Source organism: Indicator indicator, unplaced genomic scaffold (assembly GCF_027791375.1).
Source record: "Indicator indicator isolate 239-I01 unplaced genomic scaffold, UM_Iind_1.1 iindUn_scaffold_162, whole genome shotgun sequence".
NCBI lineage: Eukaryota > Metazoa > Chordata > Aves > Piciformes > Indicatoridae > Indicator > Indicator indicator.
This window is the reverse complement of record NW_026539254.1, coordinates 57,792-69,700: the sequence shown is the minus strand read 5'-3', so window position 1 is coordinate 69,700 and position 11,909 is coordinate 57,792. Positions and strand designations below refer to the sequence as shown.

The 11,909-nt window shown below is 59.7% G+C and overlaps 1 protein-coding gene across 1 annotated transcript; it reads left to right on the top strand.

Annotated features, from left to right (window-relative positions):
- Window positions 1–257: 257 nt before the first annotated feature.
- Window positions 258–10,582, top strand: ATP6V1B1 (ATPase H+ transporting V1 subunit B1). Its single transcript, XM_054398884.1, has 13 exons — window positions 258–329; window positions 1,979–2,077; window positions 3,533–3,626; window positions 5,993–6,070; window positions 6,349–6,488; window positions 6,943–7,044; window positions 7,211–7,308; window positions 7,907–8,030; window positions 8,675–8,825; window positions 9,275–9,357; window positions 9,509–9,613; window positions 10,196–10,325; window positions 10,416–10,582. Exons 1-13 carry the CDS (start codon window positions 258–260, stop codon window positions 10,580–10,582), a joined length of 1,443 nt encoding a protein of 480 aa, XP_054254859.1.
- The last annotated feature ends 1,327 nt before the right edge of the window (window positions 10,583–11,909 follow it).

The window sequence follows — 11,909 nt, the reverse complement described above, 5'->3', positions numbered from 1 at the left end:
GGTTGTGGTGACATCCTTGGTGTGGTGGAGTCCTTGGCTGTAGTGTCATGCTCCACTTGTGGTGGCATCTTCTGGTTGTGGTGACGTCCCTGGCTGTGGTGGCATCCTGCCAGTCACTCAGTCTGTAGCTGGGATGAGGACTGGAAGGATGGAATGGGTGGCCATGGGGTGGGATGGATCCTGCCCTGGCACCTGTGGTTTGGAGATGATGATGGTGGGAGTGGGGTGGGAGCATCCCCAGACCAGGGGCTGATGGCATGTCCTTGCCCCCAGCCTACAGGACTGTGTGTGGTGTCAACGGCCCCCTCGTGGTGCTGGACAACGTCAAGGTAGGAGCCTGCTGGTGGGTGACAAGAGAACACCTCAATGGTGGCACTCTGGGTTCTTGTGGGGACAATTGTGCTGTCCTTGCACTGCCAGGAAGGGAAGGTGCCACGGGGGACCGTGTCTCTTGTCCCCTCATCCCTGTTCCCTGTCCCCGTGTCCCCTCTCTCCTGTTCTCTGGGCTGTTCCCAGCCCTTTCTCCTCCGTTCCCTTGTCCCAGTCCCCAGGGCTGTCCCCTCCTCTCCAGGCTCCTTCAGTCAGCTCCGAGCTCCCTCCTCTGGACACGGCCAGCAGCAGAGTCTGTGTCCTCTGTCCCTTGTCCCCTTGCCCAAGCTCTGCCTCCTGTCTCCTGTTCCTTGTTCAAGCTCCAGGTCCTGATCCTTGCCTCTTGCACCCCAACCCCAGCTCTGGCTTCCACCTCCTGTCCCCTGTCCCTCTGCCACAACTCCAGCTCCTGGCCCCAGTGGCCCAACCCTGCCTCCAGCTCTTGTCCTTTGTCCCCTGTGCCTCTGCCTGATCTTTGTCTCCTGTCCTGTGTCCCTCTGCCAACTCCAGCTCCTGTCCCCTGTGCCCCTGACTGAGCTCCAGTTCTCATCCCCTGGCCTCTGTCCCGTGTCCCAACCCTACCTCCAGTTCTTGTCCCCTGTCCTCTATCCCCACGTTCAGGAGCCTGGTTTGGGTGAGACCACCACCAACCCCAGCTCAGCCTGTCCCCCTAGCTCTGGTTGGCACTTTGGTGGCACCTCCTCCTGGAGGGCTCACTTGGGTGGGCTCTGGGCATCTCAGCATCCCAGTGTGACCTTCCAAGGGGCTTTGTTGGCCGGTGGCTGGTTTCCATGGCCCCTTTCACACCCAGCCCGGCAGGATGGGAATTAATCAGCTCAGTTAAGGAGCCTGACCACCGCTGGTGTCCCCTCCACTCTGGTGTCCTTTATGCAAAGGTCTTTACAGAGAATTAAAGTCCAAAGTTCACAGCACTGGTGGCTGAGAGTGAGGAGGAGGCGGAGGAGGAAGAGAGCACAGAGTGTGCTGAGCAGCCTGAGCTGCTCTGCCTTGGGGGGGCCTGACAAGGAGGGGGTTCTCTGAGGAGTGCCCAAGGGATGCTGCCAGCTCCAGGGTGTTCATGCTGGGGCTGCAGATCACAGAATCACAGAATGTTAGGGGCTGGAAGGGACCCTGAGAGATCATCTAGTCCAACATCCCTGCAAGAGATGCTCTGGGCAGGTGGTTCTGCCTGCCTGGCATGGTGAGTGCTGCCTGTTGGCATCAGCTGCTGAATGTCCCCCTGACCCCTGTGGGTTTTGGTGGCTTCAGAATCATCACAGCATGGAAAGGGCTGGAAGGGAACTCTGGGGCTCATCTTGTTCAACCCCATGCTACAGCAGGGTCACCCACAGCAGTCTGCCCAGGACCACACTGTCCAGGTGGGTTTGGAATCTCTCCAGAGAGGGACTCCACAACCTCTCTGGGCAGCCTGCTCCAGGGCTCTGGCACCTTCACAGCAAAAAAGTTTCTCCTTGGGGACCACAAACCCCTTGACCACAGAAAGAAAAACAGGCAGAAGAGGTGGGCAGGTGGGCAGGGGCTGCTAAGGGGTGCTTTGGGGTGGCCAGAGGAGCCCTCCATTCAGCTCCCTCTGTCCCTCTCCCTCCAGTTTGCCCAGTATGCTGAGATCGTGAACTTCATGCTGCCCAATGGCACCAGCCGCAGCGGACAGGTCTTGGAGGTGATGGGCTCCAAAGCCATCGTTCAGGTGAGCCCAGCCTGGTGGGGATGCGGTGGAAGGTGGAGCACATGGCCCTGGGCTCTGCTTGGGACTCTGCTCCCAGGGCTCTGTCCCAGAGCTCTGTCCCCCTCCAGCGGTAGTAGCTGCAGCTGGCAGGACCCTGGCAGGCTCCTGTCGCAGCTCCTGCAGGCTGCGGGACCAATGTCCTGGGACAGGCAGGACTCAGGGACGTGGTGCAGCTCCTCGCTGGTCCACAGCCCTTTGGCTGGAGCCTAGAGCGATGTGCCAGGGCTGGTGGTGTGGCACTGGGGAGTGTGTGTGTGCAGCTGGTACCTGCTCTGTGTCACAAAGTCAAGGTGACAACATCTGCACAGCTTCAGCAGGACACAGGGGCCAGATGTGGGCACGACCTCATACTGGGTCTCCATCCTGCTGGCTCCATCCTCCCCTTGCCCCAGCTGCCCACCCATGTCTCCTGCCACGTCCCCACCATGGTGAACCCCTCTGGGTGATGCTGCAGCCTCCTCAAGCCTCCCCATCCTTCATCCCCACATTCTCCCCAGGAACAAAAAGAATTCTCTTGCCATCACCCCATGACCACCAGCCCTCTGTGGGGCTGGCACTGGGGCAGGCAGCAGGTTCTGGGGGTGCACACAGCAGGCAGGTTATGCCCACAAAGCAGGGCCAGCCACACAGTGAGGTTTCAGGGGTGTTTGGGGCTGTCCTACCTGCTTAGCTGGGGTCCCCCCAACCCGAGTACCCCTCTAGTCGGCTAGCCCAGGGCTTGGGGTGGCCACATGGCTGGGTTGGGGCTGGCAGGTGGCCAAAGCTTGCTCCTCTAATGCTGCCTGGACCTCTGCAGAGCCCTTTTAATCCTATTAGGGAGTCAGCCTTGGGAGGGGGAAAAAAAGAGAAAAAAAAAAGAAAAAAAAAAAAGGAAAAGGAGGGGGGAGAAAGTGGGGGAGAAGGGAAAAAATGAGGGGAAAAAAAGAGCCTTTTGCAGAATTTGGTTTTGGGGGGAGGGGGGTGAGCTGTGGGCACCCAGGGGCTGTGGCCATCACCTGTGCTTGTGCCTGCTGGCATCTCCTGGCTTTCCCAAGTCTCTGACCCTTGTCCCAGGGGCCACCCGGCTCTCATTAAAGCAGTGAGCTGGAGGTTAATTAACACAAATGGTGTCAAATATTATAGGGATCAAAATGCCTTCGGTTGTCCTGCCCCAGGCCCTTCTGCCCAGCTCGCTGCATGAACCAGAGCCTGCCCCCCCCTTCCCTGCTCCCCCCCTTCCCCACTCCCCCCTCCCTCTGCCCTTCCAAAGCTCCCCAGAAGGCAGTTTTCTTAACCCTGGGGTCTCCCCCCTCCTTTTTTATCACCTCTCCCCATAAGCATCACCTCCCCCCTCCCGCCCCTCCCTCAGCCCTTCTCCTCACCCCTTAATCCCTGCTAATTGCCACCCACCTGCCTCTTGCCCCGGGGTCTCTGCAGGTGTTTGAAGGAACATCTGGCATCGATGCCAAGAAGACCTCCTGTGAGTTTACTGGGGACATCCTGCGCACCCCAGTGTCTGAGGACATGCTGGGTAAGGCCTGGCACAGCTCGCTGCATGGGTGATGGCGGAACCCAGCGCCATGCAGCCAGGGGCAGGGGAGGCACTGGCATTCTGGGGGTGTTGGGGGTTTGGATCTTAGGGGCTGAGAACATTCTCTGGTCCTGAGAGAGATGGCAATGGTCACCCTGGTGCAGGGTTAAAATGTCCCTTGGCATCACTGTGCCCAGTTATTTGCCACAGTGGTCTCATGTTGATGGTTGGACTCAATCTTTTCCAACTGAAACCGTTCTATGATTCCAAGCAAAAGCTTGGGGTGGACTGGGAGAATGTCTCCTGGATGAAGACAAGCAACTCCACCCCGTGGCTATGCCATTACCTTGACTTTAGGGGAGCTAGGGACTGCTCAGCATCTTCCCCATCCATGCTGAGCCTGGAGAGATGTGACCACAAAGAGGGGACACCCCATGGGGACACCTGGAGGTGTGATCACAAAGAGGGGTTACCCTATGGAGACACCCGGAGATGTGATCACAAAGAAGGGATACCCCAGGGGGACACCTGGAGATGTGATCACAAAGAGGGGATACCCCAGGGGGACACCTGGAGATGTGACCACAAAGAGGGGACACCCCAGGGGGACATCCGTGGCAGACCCCCATGTCCCTGAGCAGCATCCTTTCGGTGATGTTCAAGCTCAACCCCACAGCCTCACTCCACTTTAGAGGTTCCTGGGCATCCAAAGCATCCCCGGGGTGCTCAGGGGGGTCCCAGGTCACTCGGGGTCTCGGTGGCAGGACGAGGGCTGGCGCACAGCGTCGCTCCCCGCCCGAGTGTCTCCTGCAATCTCCTTCCCGTGGGTGCCGGCAGCGCGGGGCGCGGGCAGAGCTCAGCCTGCAAAGGGCAGCGGTAAAGGGCAGCGCCGGCTGGCAGCGGGCAGGTGTCGAGGCAGCTTCGGCAGCCAGCGCTGACGGCCGGGCAGCGGCGGCGCCCTCCAGCTTCTGCCTCTGCCGCTCCACTCCGGGGGTCAGCCTGGGCTCCTCACCCCGAGAGGGACATCGAGGGGCTGGAGATCGTCCAGAGAAGGGCAACACAAAGCTGGGGAAGGGTCTAGAGCACAAATCTTGTGAGGAGCAGCTGAGGGAACTGGGGGTGTTCAGCTTGGAGAAAAGGAGGCTGAAGGGAGACCTTCTGGCTCTCTACAGCTCCCTGGAAGGAGGTTGGAGTCAGCTGGGGGTTGGTCTCTTCTCCCAAGGAACACATTACAGAACAAGAGAAAACCACCTCAGGTTGCCCCAGAGGAGGTTTAGGTTGGACATGAGGAACAATTTCTTCCCCTTGAGGGTTGTGAAGTCCTGGCCCAGGCTGCCCAGGGCAGTGGTGGAGTCCCCATCCCTGGAGGGGTTTCAAAGCTGTGGAGACATGATGCTGAGGGACATGGTTTGGTGGTGACCTGGCAGTGCTGGGGTTAAGGGCTGGACTCTTAAAGGACTTCTTCCAACCTAAACCTGACTTAGCTGAAGCTGCCCCGGCTCACTGCAGGAGGGTTGGACTAGATGAGCTTCAAAGGTCCCTTCCAACCCAAACCTTTCTGTGATTCTGTGGCTCTAAATGGTTCTATGATTCCATGATTCTCTCCCAGGCCGTGTCCCCTTGTCCCCAGGCATGGTCTGGGTGTGACCCTAGGAGCTGGGCAGGGGTATGCAAGCTCCATTCCAGGCTGCCCCCCAAGCCTCCCTGGCCCATTTTTGTGGGATTTGGCCTTTCCTCCCACCCTGAAGTGGGCTGGGGTCACCCAGGTGCTGTGCTGCGTGGCCCCTTCCCTCCCCTGTGCCGCTGTTGAGCGAGGCAGCGAGCCGTGGGTGCCCGGCGAGCTCTAAGGCTGCTGACCTTTCATGGTCTGTGCTCATGAGCCCCAGCCCTGCCGTCACCTTGATCTGCTCTGACAAGGCCAATGTGTCCCCAGCCCCAGCAGGGACCAGGAGGAAGTCCCACAGGGGTGACAGCGGCAGGGGAGAGTGCTGGGGGGGCACAGCAGCCTCACCGCTATCGATCCCACGGCTTGGAGGTGATCGATGTGAGGCTGAGCAGCAGTGGTGATGCTCTGAGAGCCTTGGCCTGTTCCCCCCCAGGGTAGCGAGGGGAGGGTTCTTGATGTCACGTCCCTGCACCAGGAAATCCACGGGGGAGGTGGTGAAGGGTGGCACAGGGAGGTCTTTGAAGACCTGGCTCCTTGTGCTGGCATCCTCCTGCCCCAGGGCTGTGGTGTCCCCCAGCCCATGGGTGCCAGACCTGCTGACCATGGCATGCCCTGGCATGTCCTGTGGCAGCCATGGGTGCCTGGCTTGCCCTACCCAGTTGCTGCCCTCAGCAGAGGACCAGAGGCTCTTCCCTTGCAGGTCGAGTCTTCAACGGCTCCGCCAAACCCATCGACAGTGGACCCCCGGTGATGGCTGAGGACTTCCTGGACATTAATGGTGATGTCTCTGGGCACAGCATGGCTTTGCCAGCTCCTTCTACCAGACATGGGTGATGTTGAGGGGTGTCAGGGACAACCTGGGTCCACCTGTCCCCATTGGGGTGCCCTGGGAGGAGGTATGGGTGAAGGGGGTGAGCCCATCCCACCCCAGGGTTGGTGCTGGGTGTCTGCTGGTCCAAGATCTCCCTTAGATCCAGAAGCTCATGTCTAATTTCAGGGGTGATTCCTCTGTTCTGGGTGCCCCATGGCTGCCTCATTTCCCTTGTCATGCCCCAGGCCAGCCCATCAACCCCCACAGCCGCATCTACCCCGAGGAGATGATCCAGACTGGGATCTCACCCATCGATGTGATGAACAGCATTGCCCGGGGCCAGAAGATCCCAATCTTCTCTGCTGCTGGCCTCCCCCACAATGAGGTGGGTCCGTAGGGGCTTCTGAGCCCCTGGCATAACACTGGCAGCTGCAGGAAGAGGATGGAGGAGGGATTTGGGAGGCTTGGAGCCCATCTCCTGCATCTCTCCTCCTCTCCCTACTGTGCTCTGTCTCCCTGGCTCACCTTGGTGGGTCAGAGCCATCTTTTGGGGTGGCTGTTGTGTTCCCCAACACCCCACAGGAGACCATTTGCCTTCTTGGCATGAGGGCACATTGCTGGCTCATGGGGAACTTGTCCAGCAGCACTCCCAGGTCCTTCTCCAGAGCCACTTCCAGCAGGCCAACTGCTCACCTGTCCTGGTGCATGCTCCTGCCTGTCCTACCTCCACTGCCTTTTCCTCACTGTCACAGGGGCCCTGTCCTTGCCCCAGGGGGGTTGTGGTCCCTCTCACAGGGGGCTTGGCCCCATGCTGCCCACCTGTCCCTGTCCCACTGCAGATTGCTGCACAGATCTGCCGGCAGGCTGGTCTGGTCAAGAAGTCCAAGGACGTGGTGGACTACCACGAGGACAACTTCGCCATCGTCTTCGCCGCCATGGGGGTAAGGCGGTCCTGGGACAGGACAGCCCAGTAGTGAACCTCTGCTGAGAAGCCCAGGCTGGGCTCACAGGATGTGTAGGCAACCTCCTGTGCCCCAGCCCTCTCCCGCCTCAGTCCTGCTGGGCATGAGGAGCAGCTGCTGAGCGTGGGTCCTGCTCCCCCGGCAGGTGAACATGGAGACAGCTCGCTTCTTCAAGTCAGACTTCGAGCAGAACGGCTCCATGGAGAACGTCTGCCTCTTCCTCAACCTGGCCAACGACCCCACGTGAGTCAGCCCCATGCTCTGGCGCCAGGAGCTCCCTTCTCTGCCTTCTCCTCCTCCCCCTTTCTCCTGCTTCTCTTCCTCCTCTCCCCTCCTTCTCATTTCTTCTCTTCATTCTCCTTCTTTCTTTTCCTTTCTTCTCCTTTCTTCTCCTTTCTTTTTCTTTCTTCTCCTTTCTTTTTCTTTCTTCTCCCTTCTCCTTCTCCTTCTCCTTCTCCTTCTCCTTCTCCTTCTCCTTCTCCTTCTCCTTCTCCTTCTCCTTCTCCTTCTCCTTCTCCTTCTCCTTCTCCTTCTCCTTCTCCTTCTCCTTCTCCTTCTCCTTCTCCTTCTCCTTCTCCTTCTCCTTCCTTTTTTCTCCTTTCCCTTTTCTCCTTTCTCCTTCTCCATCTCAGATGGACCAAAGAAGTGCAGCAGCTGATGCTGGATCTCGATCCCTCCCTGCAGCAGCTGAGAGCCAAAGCCCTGGGTGGGCAGTGGGTGCCTCTGTCCTCCTCCCTGGCCATCACCTGGTCCCAGCCCAGACACACTGAGATCTGGGGTGTGCAGGGAGGCTGTGTGGTGGAACTGGGAGCTGGAGGTGCCAACCCTGTCCCCCTGGCAGGATTGAGAGGATCATAACCCCCCGCCTGGCCCTGACCACGGCTGAGTTCCTGGCCTACCAGTGTGAGAAGCACGTGCTGGTGATCCTGACCGACATGAGCTCCTACGCCGAGGCCCTGCGGGAGGTCAGCTCTGCCCACAGGGCTCTGCCCTGCTCCCCTGCATCCTCCCAGGATGGCATGAGACGAGGTTGGGGTGCCTGGGGTGCCCAGAGTGCTCAGAGTGCCCAGGATGCCTGAGATGCCTGCGGTACTTGTGGTGCCCAGGGTGCCCTGGGGTACTAGTGGTGCCCAGGGTGCCAAGGATGCCTGGGGTGCTTGGGATGTTTGGGTTGTTCGGGGCTCTTGGGAAGCTCCCAGTACCCAGGGTGCCCAGGACACCTGGGGTGCTCTCAGGATGCCAGGGTGCCTGGGGTGCTTTAGGTGCTCAGGGTGGTTGGGATGCCCAGGATGCCTGGGGTGCCCTGGGTATTTGGGATGCTTATGGTACCCAAAGTGCCCAGAGTGCTCAGGGTGCTTGGGGTACCCAGGGCGCCTGCTGTTCTCAGGGTGCTTGGGGTATTTGGGGTGCTTGGGGCACTCAGGGTGCCTCCAGGGTGCTTGAGATGCTTGGGGCACCCATGGAGCCCAGGTTGCCCGAGCTGTCTGGAATGCTCAAAGTTCTCAGGGTGCCTGGGGTGTTCAAGATGCCTGGGGTGCTCGGGGGTGCTCAGAGTGCCTGACCCCGCTCCAGCACTAGTGCCAACCCCCTCCCCGCCCCGATCCTGCAGGTCTCAGCAGCCAGGGAGGAGGTGCCCGGCCGCCGCGGCTTCCCCGGCTACATGTACACAGACCTGGCCACCATCTACGAGCGAGCAGGGCGTGTGGAGGGCAGGAACGGCTCCATCACCCAGATCCCCATCCTCACCATGCCCAACGACGGTCAGCAGTGATGGGGAGGACGTGGGGGGGCCCCTGCAGGCTGTGTGGTGCCAGCGCTCTCCCTGCACCAGCAGCCACGGGGCTGGGAAGTGCCAAATCGGTTTGGTTTGACAAGCTTGGGGATCTTGTCAGGGTGAGGAAGCTTCCTGGGGTGCTTTCAGGGTTATTTTCCTCCCCAAGTCATTCCTCTGGCTGCCCTCCCCTCCCCCCCCCCCCCCCCCCCCCAGCTGGAAGTGATGGGTTTGAGCCAAAGGATGTGGTTGAGGGGCGTTCAGATTTGGGGGCTATGGGGTGCCCATGGGGTGCAGTTCCCTGCCTGGTGATGAGAGGAGCTGGCTCCTGCCTTCAGCTGCTGCAGTGTCCCTGGGGCTGCACTGCTTTGGTCACCCTGTGCCCAGCCAAGCAGCCAGACTCACTTTTGGGGTTCACCCTACCTTTCCCCACCCCAGACATCACCCACCCCATCCCTGACCTGACTGGCTTCATCACTGAGGGGCAGATCTATGTTGACCGACAGCTCCACAACAGGCAGGTTGGTGCCTGTGCCCCTTCCTGCCCTCAGGAGCTGGCACCACCGTCCCTACCAGCACCCTGTGGGGCTGGGAGCCAGCCTGGAGCACTGGGCTGAGGGGTGCTGAGGGCAGGAGGGTGCTCAAAGTGAGGGGGTCACTCTCACCCTGCAGATCTATCCCCCCATCAATGTGCTGCCCTCCCTCTCCCGCCTGATGAAGTCAGCCATCGGAGAGGGCATGACCAGGAAGGACCATGGGGATGTCTCCAACCAGCTGGTAAGGGGTGGGTGGGAGGAAGGTGATGCTTGACAGAACAAGAGGGAACAGCCTCAAGGTACCACTGAGTAGGTTTAGACTGGACAGTAGGAAAAAAATTTTCCACTGCAAGAGTGGTCAGGCACTGGAATGTGCTGCCCAGGGAGGTGGTGGAGTCCCCAAGCCTGGCTGTGTTTAAATGTGGTTTGGATGTGGTGCTTGGGGCTCTGGTTTAGGGGTGACCCTTGTGGGGTAGGGTTCTGGGTTGGACTTGGTGATCCTGAGGGGCTTTCCCAACCTGAATGTTTCTGTGATTCTGTTGTGGTGGTGATTTTGGGGAGGTGGAGGGGGGATCTCATTTGTCCCTTCAGAGCTCTTCTGCCCCTGCTTGGGGCTGAGACAGTGGAATCATGGAATCATTTTGGTTGGAAAAAAGCCTTTAAGCTCATCAAGTCCAACCTTTAAGCCAGCACTGCCAGGGCACCCCCAACCCGTGTTCCCCAGTACCACCTCTGCACGGCTCTGAAAGCCCTCCAGGGCTGGGGGCTCAGCTGGGTGCTGCCAGGCCCCTGCCCACCCCTGCTGCCCTGGTTGCCCCCGCAGTATGCCTGCTACGCCATCGGGAAGGACGTGCAGGCCATGAAGGCGGTGGTGGGGGAGGAGGCGCTCTCCGCAGATGACTTGCTCTACCTGGAGTTCCTGCAGAAGTTCGAGAGGCAATTCATCACCCAGGGTGAGGCAGGGGGGCAGACCCCAGCGCTGGGGCGGGGCAGGGGGGGTTCAGGACTGGCCTGCACCCCCAGCATCGCTCCTCTCTTCCCAGGCCCCTACGAGAACAGAACCATCTTCGAGTCGCTGGATGTCGGCTGGCAGCTGCTGCGCATCTTCCCCAGGCAGATGCTGAAGCGCATCCCCGAGGGCATCCTGGCTGAGTTCTACCCACGGGAGGCCAAGGGGCAGGGCCAGGAGCCAGCCAGCACAGCCCTCTGACCCCCCCACGGACCACCCAAAGGTCCCTGCTGTGGGGTTGGCTGAGGTCAGCTCCTGGGAGGTGTGAGGAGAGCTGCAAGCCTCAGAGTGCTGAGGAGCCTCAATAAAACCACAGTGGTCACCAAACCCTCTCCTTGCTCCTGTGCACCATTCCCTTCCCACACCTGCTCCCTTCTGGGCTGCTCTCAGCCTCCTGCTTGTGCCCTGCCCAGCCCAGACTGCCTGATGCAGGCAGAGCTCCTGGTTGAACAGAGAGATGCCCAAGCTCCTGTTGACCTGGTTGCTCCTCCAAGCACACCACTGCCTTTACTATAAGATGGCCTGGGAGGTCTAAAGGCCATGGCAGGGGCAGGGGGGGTTATTGCTGCATGGGGAAGGACCTGAGCACATCCCTGAGTCTAAGCCACTCACTTTAAGAAGGACATTGAGGTGCTGGAGTGTGTCCAGAGAACGGCAATGAAGCTGGGGAAGGGTCTGGAGAACAGATCTTGTGAGGAGCAGCTGAGGGACCTGGGGTTGTTCAGCCTGGAGAAAAGGAGGCTGAGGGGAGACCTTCTGGCTCTCTCCAACTCCCTGAAAGGAGGCTGGAGCCAGCTGGGGGTTGGTCTCTTCTCCCAAGGAACAAGAAACAGGACAAGAGGAAATAGCCCTGAGTTGTCCCAGAGGAGGTTTAGGTTGAACATGAGGAACATTTCTTCCCTAAAAGGGTTGTCATAGGCCTGGCCCAGGCTGCCCAAGAGTGAAGTCCCCATCCCTGGAGGGGTTTCAAAGCTGTGTAGATGTGGCACTGAGGTTTAGAGGTGTCCTGGCAGTGCTGGCTTAACTGTTGGACTTGATGGTCTTAAAGGTCTTCTCCAGCTCCACACGTTTCTGTGGTGCTGTGATTCTAAAGCCACTCACAGAGTGAGTTTCAGTTCCCTCTCAAGCCCCATTGTAGGACCAGCCCTAGGGTGCTCAGCCCCCATCGTGGTGGGGCCCTTGTGCTTTCACTTCCCTGCGTGGGTGGGGAGGATGAGATAAGCACCAGGGAGGGGGACAGACACCTCATCAAGCTCAGGGTGCTGGGTGCCACCAGCCCTGTCACTATGGCCTGGGCTGGGGAAGGCGGTGGGCAGCTCACAGGTAAGGTCCCCCCATGTGGGGTCATGGGCTTGGTGGGCTCCTATGTGTTTGAGTGTCCTTTGTGACCACCACTGTGACCCTTGGGTGCTGTGGAGTGGAAGATGGATTACTGAGGGTGGAACTAGCCCAGAACTGGGCTTTGAAAAGGGTCCTGGCATGGGGGTCCTGTCATAGAGGTCCCAGTATGGAGGTGCAAGGTCCTCAC